The 14,824-nt window shown below is 52.3% G+C and overlaps 1 protein-coding gene across 10 annotated transcripts in view; it reads right to left on the bottom strand.

Moving 5' to 3' along the window:
• TNS1 (tensin 1) overlaps nucleotides 1-14,824 on the bottom strand; it is a 205,251-nt gene that overhangs the window by 69,111 nt on the left and 121,316 nt on the right. For all 10 annotated transcript variants that reach the window (XM_073807274.1, XM_033859781.2, XM_073807276.1 and 7 more), the window contains 5 exons: nucleotides 14,418-14,478; nucleotides 14,115-14,190; nucleotides 13,392-13,521; nucleotides 12,037-12,102; nucleotides 10,791-10,907 (listed from right to left, as the gene is read on the bottom strand). In XM_073807274.1, the coding sequence (XP_073663375.1) occupies nucleotides 10,791-10,907; nucleotides 12,037-12,102; nucleotides 13,392-13,521; nucleotides 14,115-14,190; nucleotides 14,418-14,478 (450 nt within the window). The remainder of the gene's footprint in view (nucleotides 1-10,790; nucleotides 10,908-12,036; nucleotides 12,103-13,391; nucleotides 13,522-14,114; nucleotides 14,191-14,417; nucleotides 14,479-14,824) is intronic.

Below are 14,824 nucleotides of genomic sequence, written 5' to 3'. Positions count from 1 at the left end.
GTCCAAGGGCATCGGCACAAGCCCCACCCCACCCCACCAGGAACAGCGCTAAGCAGGTGGCCGGCAGATGCTGGGTCAGTGGAGTCGTGGTCTTTATCCACAAGGTCAGACCGACACTACCTTTAAATTCTCGGCACTCTGATTGTTCCAGCAGGTCAGGAGAGGACTCCCTCTTGGGAAAGTAGAAACCCAGATCCTCCTCAAGAAGTCATCCCAACCCTGCCTGTGCCACTGTCTCTATGTAGACCACCCCACACTGAGACCCATTTCCCTTATTTCTCGACATCTCTGCCCAAGCGGGCCAAGAGGACAAGGGCCCAGCCTCCCTGCCACAGTTGATCTACCCTTTCACAGTCGGGAAGTTTTTCCAGGTGGCTGGTTCAAACCCCTCCTGCTGCAGTCTAAGCTCCAGCTCTTTGGACTATAGGATGTGATAGAACAGGGACAGAAGCTGAAGCTTTCAGTAACAGCTTTGAATTTCTCCCTCCCTGCCCTTACCGCCCCCCCCCGACCCTGACCAGAGCGGAAGGGCCGCCCCCTCCAGCAGCCAGTAGGACTTCCCAACAAAAATCAGCCTCTCGGGGGGAGTTCCCCGGTGGTCTAGCGGTTAGGATTCGGCGCTTTCACTGCTGTGGCCTGGGTTCAATCCCTGGTCAGGGAACTGAGATCCCACAAGCCGTGCAGCATGACCAAAAAAAAAAAAAAAAAAATCAGGCTGTTAGCACCTGTGCTTAGAAAATCACCCCTAAAACCCTCTGCTCAAGGGGCAGATGTATCACTCGGGATCCTTGGACGCTTTTCCTGAATAATTTGGGACCACCTGCAATCTTGCTCTCCCATTTTTTACTGGTTCCTCCACATCTTACCCAAAAGTTCAGAAGACAACAATGTCACACTCTGTGAAAGTACGTCAAGGGTAAACATTCACCGTGGTGCTCAGGTGTTCTTCCAGGGTGGGCACAGGGCTGTTGTCCCCAGTGACCGCCTCCAAAGGGGCCGCCTTCTGCTACCCTTCCCCACCCTGCCTCGCCCTGGGAGATGAAGGGAAACGGGGCCGCGCAGGTGGCTGAGGCAGCCCGGAGGCAGAACTCGTGAGCTTTGGTGCTGTCCTGACATCCAGGGACCTGGAACCTGGCCTCCCTCTCTGTGTAATGGGGCAGGTGTTCCAGACCAGTCGAGGCACCAGTTCCAGGGCTGGAAAGAGATCAGATGAAGCAGCCTAAAGCATTTCAGGCTATAGATGTATCATCTTTCAGATCAAGGTCACAGAACGATAGGACGCAGTATCCCTGACGGGCTCCAGAGCCCCACCCATTCCCGTCCAAATCCTGCCTTCACCATTTACTAAGGGTGTCATCTGAACAAGGTCCCTAAGCCTCTGTGATTGCCGCAGTTTTCTCTCCTGTAAAATGGGAACACTCACAACCAGGTGTATGTGGAACTATTTGGGTCTCAGTTGTGACACAGGCCCCAGGAAAATGAATGCCATGTTCCAAAAGTAAGGCAGGGCTTGTAAAAAGGGATGACTGACATCAAGACAGTGAAAAGTCAACCCACTGGATAGGAGACAATATTTGCAAATCATATATCTAATAAGGGACATATTTCCAGAATATATAAAAAACTCTTATAACTTAATAACAAAAAGACAAAAATCTAACTTTAAGTATGTGCAAGGTTGTGAATAGATGTTCCTTTAAAGAAGATAGCCAATTAACAAAGATGTTCCACATCATTAATTACTAGGGGAATGCAAATCAAAGCCATAATAAAATACCACTTTATACCCACCAGGATGGCTGGAATCCCAAAGACAGGAAACTACAAGTGTTGGTGAGGATGTGGAGATACTGTAATCCCCATACACTGGCTGGGAGGAATGTAAGATGGTGCAGTCACTTTGGAAAACAGTGTGACAGCTCCTCAAATGATTAAATATTGAGTTACTATATGACCCAGCAATTCCACTCCTAGGTATCTACCCAAGAGAAATGAAAACGTAAGTCCACGCAAAAACTTATACATGAATGCCCATAGCGGCATTCTTCATAATAGCCAAAAAGTGGAAACAGTGCAAATATTCATCCACTGATGTGTGTATAAACAAGATGTGGTATATGGCCATACAGTGGAATATTACAAAGCAAATCAAAATGAACTATACACACTGCAAACTGGATGAACCCTGAAAACATCATGAGTGAAAGAAGGCCACGAAAGGCCACAATTCTGTTCACATGAAATATGCAGAACAGACAAATCTATAGAGATAGAAAGTAGACTAGGGCTGGGGGTGGGTAAAGATGTGGGGAGTGACTGCTAATGAGTATGAAGTTTCTTCGAGGGGGGTGATAATGTTCTAAAATTAGATTATGGTGAGGGTTGTACCACCCTAAATATACGAAAACCTACTGAATTCTACTCTTTAAATAGGTGAAGTTATGATATTAAATTATATCAATGTAATATCACTTCATTATGTTATATTGGGAATATATAATATTAGCTATTAAAAAAAATTTTTAAGACAGTGATGGTTGAAAACTGTTCTGTGGCTCTAAACTGCCCCCCACACACATCCATGTCAAGGGAGTGAAAGGATGAGAAAGTGAGTGATTCTAAGAGGAATCTTGGAGAGAAGAGTGTTGTTTTGCTGCAAGTACCACCTGCCAGGGAGGGGCTTTCCCCTCACCTCGGTGAGTCTACTCAGCTCAGCTCGGGTCCGCTGGGGCTGGAAAACGTGAGAGACGGGCCTAGCTCAGGCCTGGAAGTCCACACGGTGAGAGGCCAGCCAGGGAACAGAGACAGCAGCTGCGCTGGCCACCTCAGTCCCAAGCTTTGCTGAGCCCAAGGGCGCCTTAGGGCTCCTGCGGGCCAAGGGGAGAGATCCAGCCCGGGGCTGCCTCACATCCTGTCCTAGAGGGCCACCTGGAGGGCTGAAACACCTCCACAGGAGGAGGTGGAGGGAGCGAGGGATGCTCGGCCGAGGAAAGGGTGAGCCTCTGACAGATCTGCAGTCACCCACCCGAAGGAAACGAAGGAAACGGTGAGAAGAGACTCTTGGGGAGTTCAAGGGGGGAGGGGCTCCAAAACATCCACGGAAGTGCTGCAGGACGAAACGGTCACCCGGAAGCTTCCACCGTCAAAGAGCTCAGAGGCCATATCATCCGTGCCTGTGTCTCCACTTAACAGGGGTGCAGGCAAGTCAAAATGTTCCCATCCCTTCTCTCCTTCCTCTCTTCCCATCAGTCAGGGAGACAGAGAGAAAACCTACAGAAACGACCCCCACCCCGTCCCATCCACAGCTGAAGCAAGGTAGGGGCAGACAAGGCGGAAGAACTAATTCTGGGTGAAGCACCAAGTTCACCAAGTTCACTCTGGGCGTCGTTATTACTGCCCAGAGGCTCTTGTATACCATTACCTGAGTGTGGCTAGAAAAGGCACGGGACTCACCCTAATGGCATTCGGGCGCAGGGGAAGCTTTAAAACCACATCCTAACAAGTTCTGCTTGGTCAGCCTAATGGTTACAAAACAGCAGCCACCTATAGGCATTTGGGGAGGGGTAACCAAGCGAACATACACAGGGTAAGAACACAAGGCTAGCTATCATCCAGTCATTACCTTTGTCATCATCACTGTCATCATTAGAGTTGTAGAGCTGGAAGTCTCCTTGCATATCAACCCCCCTCAATTCACTGATAAGGGAAACTGAGAGCCAGAGAGGGAAAGTAACTTTTCCAAAGTCACACAGCAAGTTGGTGTCAGAGGCAAGTCTCTTGACTTCCAAGAGTGGGGCTCCCAGAACAGAACCAGCTACAGACAGTTCCCAGAGAGTAGAGGGACCAGGGGAATATGGGTTTTTTCTTAAGAAGAGAGGGCTTGTATACATTCAAAATCACACCTCTATCTTCTTTCCTCCAGCACTTCAATAATAATAATAATAGACACAAATTATTGCCAGCATAGTACACACCAGGCACTTACTTTTCACACTGCACATACGTTACCTCATTGAGCCTTGACAACAACCCTGGAAGGAAAGTACTGTTATTGTACCGATGTTACAGATGAGTCATCAGAGAGGCAAAGTGACCTGACCAAGGAACACAATTATGAACCACAGAGCTTGGAACCGATCTTCCGATCCTCAATTCCACAGTCTTAATCCCTAGAGTAGACATCAGTCTGTTCAACGATACTTCTACTTTGTTCCACACACAAATTCCCTGCCCCCTTTGAAACTAAGCATGGATGTGTGACATGTTTGGGCCAATGAAATGTGAGCAGAAGGAAAGTGTGTCATGTCCAGACAGAAGCAGCGTGCAGGTCACAGTGTCCTCTGCCTACTTCAGCAGCAGTGATGGATGCACCTATGCCATGAAGCCACCATCAGCCTGGAGGAAGTAAGATGAACAAAGACCCCTGTCAATCCACACTGGACAGGCAGCGTGGGCAAGCAATACACTTTTGTTGGTTAAGCCACTGAGAATTTGGGGCTGTTTGTTATGCAGCATAACCAAGACCCTCCTGACTGATACAGCCACTGAGCAATGCTGCTTCCCACTACAAGCTCAAGAGAGGGAAGCTAAGTCCATCTTAGCTCCTCACAAGTCACAAAAAGGAGTAATGAGCTCAAAGAAATGGAAAGAATTGCTACTCCAACTTCCTCATTTTACAGGAAATAAAAAAGATCTAAAGAAAAGGAGTTACCAAGGACACCCAAACCCAAATCTCCTGCCTCCCAGGCCAGTGTGTGTCTGAGTCTGTCTGTCTCTCCATGTCTCTCACCTGTTTCTCTCTCCTCACTCTCTGCCTGTTTGTGTGTCTCTCTCCCTTCTTCTTTCCTTTCTCTCAAAAGAAAAAAAATATCAGAATCCTTGGACAAGCCCAGCTCATGAAAAGTTACCACAGGCTAGGGACTCCTGGCTACCATCAGGGAGGCTCTTCTCCAGCTCAGACAAAAGAACATGAAGAGGAGGTGGGTGTCCTACCGAGCTGGAATCTCTCCCCCAAGGAAGGGGATTCCTCTCCTCACAGAGCCTGAGGGTGAGAGGCTTGGGCACAAAACCAAGCCTCCTTGTCACCAGCCCCTGGCTCTGACGGGGCTGCCCACAGAAACAAAAGAAGGGCTGCCGGGCATCCTGCAGGGGTGGTTATTAGTCCCCTTGCCATCTTCAGCCAGGCCAGCAGACTTGTCATTTCTCCCTTCATTACTCCTTTTGGCTCTGAGCAATCTGCTGCTTTATCCAGCCTCAGCCCCTATTCCCCCGTCCTCTTTTAAGTCTTGAGAAACTCTAATCAACTCAGTATCCAAGGAGCTTGGGGAAAGGTGGGGGGGAGTGGGTGGGCAATGAGATAATTCAGGCCTGGTCAACCTGTGGGCTTCTCAGAATCGGAAGGCAGCCCACACCCCCTTGGTCTCGCACTTGCTTCCGGGAAGGCTTGCCCTGGAACACTCTGGAGGAATTTGGAGACAGCTCTGTGCAGCATAGGCAAAAACACAGCCCTGCTCCCACCCACAGGGAGCTGGGATCTGGGCACGGGGCTTCATTACTCAGGCCAAAGAGCTAATGGGGCTTCTGGAGGCTGTGAAATGTGGTACCAGCCAGAGCGCTGAGCTGGCAGGCTCCAGACCAAACTGGAGAGAGGCAGAGAGGGGGAGGCTGGTGGGGGGCCAGACTGTTCTCCCCTCCACCCACCCTGGACCTTCTCTTACTCCTCACTCAGGACCAAGACTCCAGGCATCCAACTACAGGCAACCCAGAAAACTCCTTCCTGGGTGTTACGGGCTGAATTGTGTCCCCACTCCCAAAATTCATATGCTGAAGTCCTAACCCCCAGTACCTCAGAATGTGACTGTACTTGGAGATAGGGCCTTTAAAGAGGCGCTTAACTTAAAATTAGGTCATAAGGGTCGGCCCTAATCCAATATGACTGATGTCCTTAAGGGAAGAGGAGGTGAGGACGCAGACACACACAGAGGGAAGACCATGTGAAGACACAAACAGGAGACGGCCGTCAACAAGCCAAGGAGCGAGGCCTCAGGAGAAACCAACCCTGCCCACACCTTGATCTCAGACTTCTGGCCTCCAGAGCTGTGAGAAAATAAATGTCTATTGTTTACGGCAAACAGTCTGTGGTACTTTGCAGTGGCCACCCAAGCAGACGACAACATCAGTCTGTTGGTCATCAGGCTCACAACGGGGTTCTGTTCCCAAAGTAAGGAGTCCCCAGAACGACAGGCACTCATCCTATGCTCCCCGGCCACCTGCCCCAAGGCCTGGAAACTTCTCTGCTCAGAAGGTTCTTCATTGGATTCTTCACCTTTCATCACCTCCCCCTCCTTCTGGCTTAAGCGCAGGGGAGCCCAAATGGTCCTGAGCAGCACGGTCACCGCAGCCTAGGCCCACCACGCAGAGGCACACTCTCCTTCTGTTTCTGACCCGACTTCCTGGCCCCATCCTCCAGGGAAATGGGCCACCCTGTGGGGCAGTGAGCATCCCGTCATCTAAGGTGAGGAGCCAGGGGTGGGAGGGATTTGCAGCTGACACCTGAATGCACACGCCAGCCTTGCTCCGATCTCCTGACCCCGGGCTAGAGCGCTGACCTCCCTGCATGCGGTATGGTCATCACGTAATGGGGCTGCAACAGGGTGGGCTGAGATCATGAAAGGAGGGTTCCACTTGTAGGGATGTCCCCCTCTTTGACAGGTCCCTTCCCCTCTCGAGCCTCAGTTTCCTCTCTACAGCAGGAGGGTGTGAGATGGGCTCTGTGATCTGGGGGGGCCGGCCTGCAGAGATCAGAAGTTCCCACATGTTTTCTTCCTTCATTTTGCTGCTGAGATTGACAGGGGATGCCCTGAAGGGAAGGAACAGCATGCTGAGTGCCACGGGTCTGCACACCTTCAACTGGAAACCTGCACGAGGGTTCAGAGGGTAGGGATGCAGGCAGTGAGGAAGGGGTTAAACACAGAGCAATTCCTGACATGGAGGGTAAAGTCAGGGTCACCTGGAGGGCTTCCCGGAGGAACGGAGCTCTGACCCCAGCACCGACCGCCTCTCACTTCAGGGAGAGCCGAGGTGGGGCCCAGGCCAGAGATGACCTTTGCCCCAAGAGCTGGGCTCGGTGCCCCCGCCCACCACTCTGAGTCACCCGGTGGACTCCAGAGGGACTAGGCCACTCCTCCTAAACCCGCCCCTGGTGGGCCCGAAATAGCAGAGGCGGGCAGCTTCCAGAAATGGCCTCACCTCACCTCCAACACACCACCCTGTCTGTAGTTTGAGAGGCCAGCCCCTCACCAGAGGCAGTCCTGCGTGAGCAGCCCCTCCTGTGTATGGGAGGGGGGGGCGGGGACAGGGGGACATCAGGGATGTGCCTCAGCTGTTCCCGGCACCGCAGCCCTGCTGGGTACCTGCCACAGGGTACTGCACTCCGTGCCTCACCGCGTATAAGCCCCCCGCCCATACTGAGAGGCAGGGCAGGGGAGATCTGGACTGTCCAGTGGTGAGAAGTGGGGGGCAGAGCGAGCAGACCCTCACCCAAGCTCAGCGGGACCCAGGTACTGCCACAGGACCAGACACCCAGGACAGACCCTTGGGGACGACGGCCAGCTGAGGACGCTATAGCAGTTAGCACCGGGGTTCCACATCAGATCCGCTCTCTACTAGCGAGGCTACCTTGGGCAGGTCACTTAACCCCTCTGTGCCCCAGTCCCCCATCCAGGCATAATAACAGTGCCCACCTCACAACGTGGCTGCAAGTGTTAGATGAGATGGAGGCTATCAAGTTCTCGGCATCGTAACCGGCACGTGGCAAAGCCCAAGCTGGCTCCCAAGGCCAAGGGGCCTCCTCCCGAGCCCTGTCAGCAGACCCCTGAGATCGTGGTCACTACCAACGTGACAGAGACTCACGAGGGAACACAGCGGGCAGCCCCTCTGCAGCTCCCGCTCCCCGAAAGGTGCTCGAAATGATTTGTCACCAAATCCCCACGTTACAACAGAGTCAACGGAGGCCCCAAGAGGATGGCATCGTGGCAGAGGATTTGAACCCGGACAGTTTGGCTCCAGAGGCCACAGTCCTAACCTCAGTACAAACTACCTCTCATGAAAATTGCTACGGTAACCCAATCACGTGAGTACCGTCACCATCCCGTTTGCAGGTAAGGAAATGAAGACGACAGGAAGGCGTGATCATTTGACCAAGGGCACACAGCTGCAGACGGGAGACTCCACAGTGTGGACCAGGCAGCTGGGCTCTAAAGCACACGTGCTCGAGCGCTCTAGCACCTCAGGGTCATCCTGCCTCTCCTGGTCCGGGGCCTCCCCGGGCACCACATTGCAGCCCACAAGGCCATCCCCCAGCCCGAGCGCAGCTCCAGCAAATAGCCAAACCACCGCCCAGGCTCCAGCGTGGGCCATCTCCTGAGCACCCCAGAGTCTTGGGGGTTGGGGCCCTTATCCCAGCTAGCACGTGTGGAAACTGGAGCACAGTGACTTGCACGCAACTAGGGGAACAGACAGAGGCCTTGGGCTTCCCTCTCATGAACCAGAGAATTAGCCAGAAGAAAATGCATTTACCTCTGGGCCCCAGAATCTAGAGCCTTTTAGAAGTGCTCCAGCCAGGAGAAGCAGGGTGAGGATAACATCACCGCTCCTGCCCCGGGGCCACCCCACTGACTCTCCTGTCCCTGTGGGCGATGCAGCCCAGTGACAGTGGGGAGTACACAGCGGGACAGCCTGTGTCTGCCCGGGTGACCGCTCCAGCCGCCCAGCTCCGGGCCCGGGCCAGCCAGCAAGGGAAGAGGACGGCAGGGCTGTGAGCTGCTGCCTTCCCTTCCCACCCTTGGGCGCAGGGCCAGTGTCTCAGCCTCCAGACAGGAGCCCCTCTGTCCCTACGGGACGAGCTGACCTTTAACTGGCCAAAAGATCCTACTGGTTCCATTCCTCTGCCTGGGAGAGCAGATCGGAGGAGAGAGGAGGGCGGGCAAGGGGGAGGGAGAGGAGCCCAGGGCCCCCCTCTCCTCTTCCTTCCTCCCCCTTCCCTGCCTCTGGTCCCAGCCTCCTGATCAGTCCGCCTGCTTCCTTCCCTCACGGCTGACTGTGTCCCAAGCCCCATCCTTCCCGCAGCCCCTCCTTTCCCCTTAATTGTTTTACCTTTTGTTTGCCTAGCACTTTATAGTTTACTAAATGTTTTTACATTTATCATCGCATTGAATCCACACCAGGGAGAGATGGAGAGACATTGAAAATTCCTTCCAATTGCCAAGTGTTCTTGTTAAAAATGCAAACATCCCCAGAACGATGAAGAATTAGGCTGGCAGCCACCGGTACCTCAGGACTGATGCATTTCATCCTCTGCCTTCTCCCCAGCTCCAGGGCACAAGGGGATGTGGCTGGAGCAGGAAGAGGAGCGCTTTGGCGGGGGTGGGGGGGGGGCAGCCTCAGCACAGTAGGGAGGGCCCCGGTGGAGTGTCTAGGCCCCCGGAGGGGTGGGGGAGAAGTGCGGGAACTAGGCAGGGAGAGGACAAACTTGCACCACTGCAACACTGCACATGAACTTCTCCCATAAAGCCCTAAATTCTAGCCTAAGCATCGCCCTCATCCCACCCCCTCTGAACTGCATCGCTCATTCTGGTGTCTCTAAGGTCAGAGGGAGAATCTTTATGCAGGAAAAGGCCTAAAAGACTTTCAGCATGGAGTCAACAAATCCAAAACCTTGGAGGCGGAGTCCAGGGTGAGGGTCCCTGGTCTACCTAATCCAGCTCTGCCACATGGCCCAGGGTCCCCACCCCAGGACAAGCTTCAGCTGGGAGGAGAAGCACAGAGGCTGGGTGCTGGTGTCCTTGAAAGGACATATCCTGGCCATGGGAGTAAATCAAGAGATGCCTCCTTCTGGGCCGGGGGGCGGACGCAGGTCTCAGTTACCCAGGCTGAAAACTGATGGGGGATGGGCCAACGGTCCTGAGGTCCTCCTAGCTTCCACATTCCGTGATCCTGGGACCAAATCAGGGTAACAAGCCTGTGGCCAAACTCCAGACAGGGCGTCTCAAGAGTTCCTGAGCTCCAGACATGCTCATTCTCAGAGGCCCCGCCCTGCATCCCATCACACATACTCAAATGGACCACATAAATCAACAGAACGCATATATAACTCTCAGGAGTTGAACCGAGTTGTGGATGACCATTTGACATTATGTTAGGTTTCGTTGCTAAATTAAACAAATATTCATTTCAATTCTGCTGCTTTCTTTTCAAATTCTGGAGCCGACCAGTTTGCTTCCAGCTCACAAACATTTTCATTGGCTGTTGATGAAAGCTTGTGGATCCTAAATGCTGTGTCTACCTTCCCAGTGCTCTGACCCCAGAGAACTCGGGCAGGGAGCCTGGAGAAATCCAACAACGGGGTTAAAAGAAACCTAACAAACGCTGTGTTTTAAGCACAGGAGGGTATCTCAAGCTCCACGCAAGGCCACTTCCTGCAAGGAGCCCTCCCAGACCACTCCAGCTCTCGAGAATCCATCCCCTGCCAATCTCAGAGCACTCACTGCCTATGGGACTCATTCGGCTTGTACGGCTTGTACGGCTGTTTTGCTTCATTCTTCAGCTCATTCCTGTTTTGTTTTGTCTTCCCCCCACTGAACTGTGAGCTCTCAGAGGTGCTTTGGACCTCTCCTCTGCACCTCCCCTCCCTCTGAACCCAGTACGGTGTCATAGCAAACCGAGACAGCCGAGGCCCTGTGAGCAGGGGCTGTGCAGCCACAGAGGGGCTGGAAGCCACTGGTCCCACCTACCCTCCATGCCATCATCTTGATGCCCATTGAAGTTGTCATAGGAATCCCAGCGGATGAGGGGGTCGGAGGTGTTATAGTCCACGGACACGCTCGGCCCGTTCTCCAGGTGTTCCATGCCTTAGAAAATGGGAAAGGCGGAGACGACCGTGAAGAGAAAGAAAAAACCGATCAGCAGCTGGAAAAACAGAGGAAACCAACAAGTTCCCTAAGGATGCTCCCTAAGGGACTTCTCATGTTCTTGACCATGGCGAGGCAGGACCACTCGCTTAAGTTGGATGGAGAACCCAGGAGTCTGGTTTCTTGCATTCTTGAAAAGGTTCACACCAGGTCATAAGGGTAAATGAGGACAGCAGCACTGAGCAACAAAGACCCTTTAGAAGAAAGCTGGGGGACCCTCTGGCTGGGTGGCTGCCTCTTTCTCTTCTGTGTCCCAGGGAGCCCTGGGGCAGTGCCAAGAGTCCAGAGAGTCTGGCCCTGGAGTCAGGGGGAAGTGCAGGAGAGGCCTGTGAAGGGCTGCACGGGGTCACGGACAGCAGGCAAATCACAGCCTTGACGTTGAGAGGACACAGGTCATCCCAGCCATCCCCCTGCCCTTCCACTTAAGATGCTTGTCACTGCAGGCAGAAATCTGAGGAGAGAGGCAGAATCTCTCCTACACATCCAGAGAAAGCCCAGGATGCAAGTCAGGCCTTCTGGGTGAGTTACCGTCCTGACCCAGCAGTCCTTTCTTTAGTCTGCCCAGAGTCCCTCTGCTGTAACCTGACTTCACCTCTTCCTATTCTGTTCCCAAATAAAATGAAGAACAACTGGTCTCCACATATAACCAGTCTAACGGCTTAAAGGCTATTATTAAATTGGCCTTCTCATCTTCAGGTTGAATCACCTCAGTTCTCATAAATACTTATCGTCCATCCAGCACCTTTGAGAGTCCCCTTGGCCACTCCCTCTATCCACCATAGCCTTCAGTCTCTGAATATAATAGGATGATGACCTAATGGGGCCAGAATAGTTTATCCAACCCAGCGCCTCTCTGTCTACTTTTTTATTTTTATTATCCAGAGATTAAGTCACTGGTTCATGTTTAGCTGGGGGTCCACTATGATACCCAGATCTTTTACTGCTGGCCTGACTCTCAACCACAGGTAACTTGATATTTGTAGAGCAGATCAGTGGTAAAATGGCTGAGGTCGGGCAGGGCAGAGTGGAGGGAAGGGAATGAATCAATGGATTCTAACTTGGCATTTACCTTGAATTTTCTCTGGTCCATAGGAAAACACAAATTCAACTTTGCCATATTCTGGAAATCGATCATCTGAAAAAAGGAAAAGGAAAAACAAAAATGGGCAACTGATTCCCAAAAGAGGACTCCACAAAAAGTTTTCTTCTAGAAGAGTTTAAAGTAATACATGTATACATGGTTGATAATATAATAAGTAGTACACACAATGCCATTAAGTCTCCTACCCACCTAGCCCTGTCTTACCTGTCTGAGGTAACCATTTCTTAGCATTTCTATTTCTTGTTCTACGAGCAGTCACCTCTAAGACCCTAAATAATAACCACAGTTTTTATGCCACTATTTCCAGATATATCAGTTTCAAATAATCTTCACTGATTCACCACTATGAAGATGAACAATTTGGATCACTTATAGTATTCCCACCTCCCTTCTTAAACCTGGTTTATTATTATTATTACTATGACTACTGTTATCATTATTAGTTCACCCTTCTGATTACCTCTGAAACTTTCAATACGATGGTTAAGCCTCTATTTCTTGATCTGTCCATTTCCGATGGTGCCCTGATTCCCTCCATGTAGGAGGAGGAAGTTTGGGCCCCGCCCTTCTCCCACCTCTCCGCAACTCTACGTTTATTTTGTCAGCTAGTCTCTTACTTTCTTTGTTAAGACTGATGACATTTACATTCTCTTCTGCAATTATAACGGCATCTTCTGCTTTTGCTCTCCTGGCTCCAGTACAGGGAAAGCTCATCATAGAAACATCCTTCTCCTGCATGAGCCAGACCACACTGGGGGATCAGGCCTCTCCTCCTCAGAGCCCCAGCCCCACGCTCTGATCTCTGCCTGAGCCCAATCTGCACACAGATCACCATCCACTGCTTGCAGGAAGGGAAGTTACAGCAGGGGTGGTGTCGGCTCCCTGGAGCACCCATCATGCCTGTGTATATCTCCATCACTGCAAGCATCACTTCATAGTATCATGTCTGTTTGTGCCTTTCTCCCATAAGACTGGGAGCTCCCTGAGGGTAGGGCCTGACGTCTTTCTCTTTGTATCACCAGGGTCTAGCGCATGCCTGGCACATACAGACACACAGTGATGCTGGTGGATTTATACATGGACAGATGGATGGATGAGTGGATGGGTGGATGGATGTGGACACGTCCTGAGCCTGAATGTAATACAGATAAAACCTTAAACAGATCGAGGAAAGAAGCAAAGGGAGACAGCTCCCGGAACACCTCCCTTCCCGTGGGAAAACGGTCACCCTTCACTGCTGCCACAGCCCCTCCATTATTGCTCTCCTATCCTGTGGCCTAATTATTCCTTGCTAGGTCTGCCTCTCTACTCAGCGAGCCCACCTTTGAAGGCATCATCGAGGTCCTCCTTCCCAAAGACAACCCCCAGGTCATGGATGGCGCAGGTATGGAACTGCACGCGGAAGATGACGTCTCGGGCTGGGCTCCGGAACTTCTTGTGGTAACACTTCAGCTGGGTGGGAAAGACAGCAGAGCCCATCAGGGGCCGAAGGTGGAAAGTTAGTCCCAAGGGGCCTCCTTACCAGCTCCACGACTAAGCCCCAAACCCAGTGAGGAAAAGGTCACCAACCCCAAACAGGATCTCAGAGCTCTCTGCGGAAACTTCCAGAACAGCAGAGAGTTGACAGCCAGCCTTGCCCTGTGGGGACAAAGCTATCCTCCCAAGAAGTTCCTGTACACCAGTCAGAATGGGCAACGTAGGAGTGGATTTCAATCACAGGAGGAAGGAGTGAAGTTAGAATTGAGGGAGTCCTTGTCACCAGCAGGAAGCCCGGAGGTAACAGCTCACACAGAGATGTATGTCCCTGGAGATACTCCAGAACAAGGGGCAAGCCCGGGGGAAGGCACATCCGACACTGAGGCAGGGGATGGACAAGGACCGTCAAGGTTGGAAGGCCTTGCAGGGGCCCTGAGAGCCAACGACCCCAAGGCTGGTGGCCCACCAGGAGGGACGCTCTTGTCCAGAGAGGCAGAAGGGGAGGAGGAAGAGAAAAGGAAGAAAAATTCAACGGCGGTGCGGGGGCTTGAGACAGAGGGGCAACTTACCAAGATGTCTCCCTTCAAGAGCAGCCCAGGCTCGATGGTGATGCAGATGCTGGTCTGGCTGTCTCCCTGGACGTTGCTATGGGAGCGAGGCAGGCAGAGGGACAGAGGGCTGCTGAGGCGGCCGGGCAGTGCACTTTCTCCCAGCTGCCCCTCTGCCAGGGGGCTATTGTGAAAGCTCGCTGACCCATCCCTCAGCCCTACCCTAGAAGTCCTCCTAGAAAAGGTCCTAGGCAGCCCCCCAACCCCGGCCCCCAGCCCCCAGTCCTCAGCCTTGGACCTCCGGCATCCCTGTGGAATACCTACTAGATACCAGAAGTGTAAACAGGTTGCATGGCCTGGTAGATCCGGAGAAATGGCCGACACCCTGTAAGGGAGGGGCGCTATTAGCCAAGACAGCAGAAACAGCGGGAGGAGGAAGGGGGAGAGGAGAGATGAAGGAAGGAAGGATCGGCCAGGAGGAGGAAAGGGAAGAAAGGGGGAAAGGGAAGGAGGAAAAAAGGAAGGAGAAATGGAAAAAGAAAGAGGAAGAAATGCTAACTTTTCATTTCAAAGGCATTTTGAGTTTACAAAAACACTACACCGTCCAGCGTCACCTGCCCACAGGCACTGCCAGTATCCAACCCATTTTGCAAATGAATCAACTGGGGCTCAGAGAAATAGGAAGTGGTACAGTTGAGACTCCAAGCCTAAGACTGCAGCTAGCCCGTATT

Source organism: Tursiops truncatus, chromosome 7 (assembly GCF_011762595.2).
Source record: "Tursiops truncatus isolate mTurTru1 chromosome 7, mTurTru1.mat.Y, whole genome shotgun sequence".
Classification (NCBI taxonomy): domain Eukaryota; kingdom Metazoa; phylum Chordata; class Mammalia; order Artiodactyla; family Delphinidae; genus Tursiops; species Tursiops truncatus.
The sequence above is the reverse complement of the archived record's forward strand: the minus strand, read 5'-3'. Positions and strand labels throughout refer to the sequence as shown.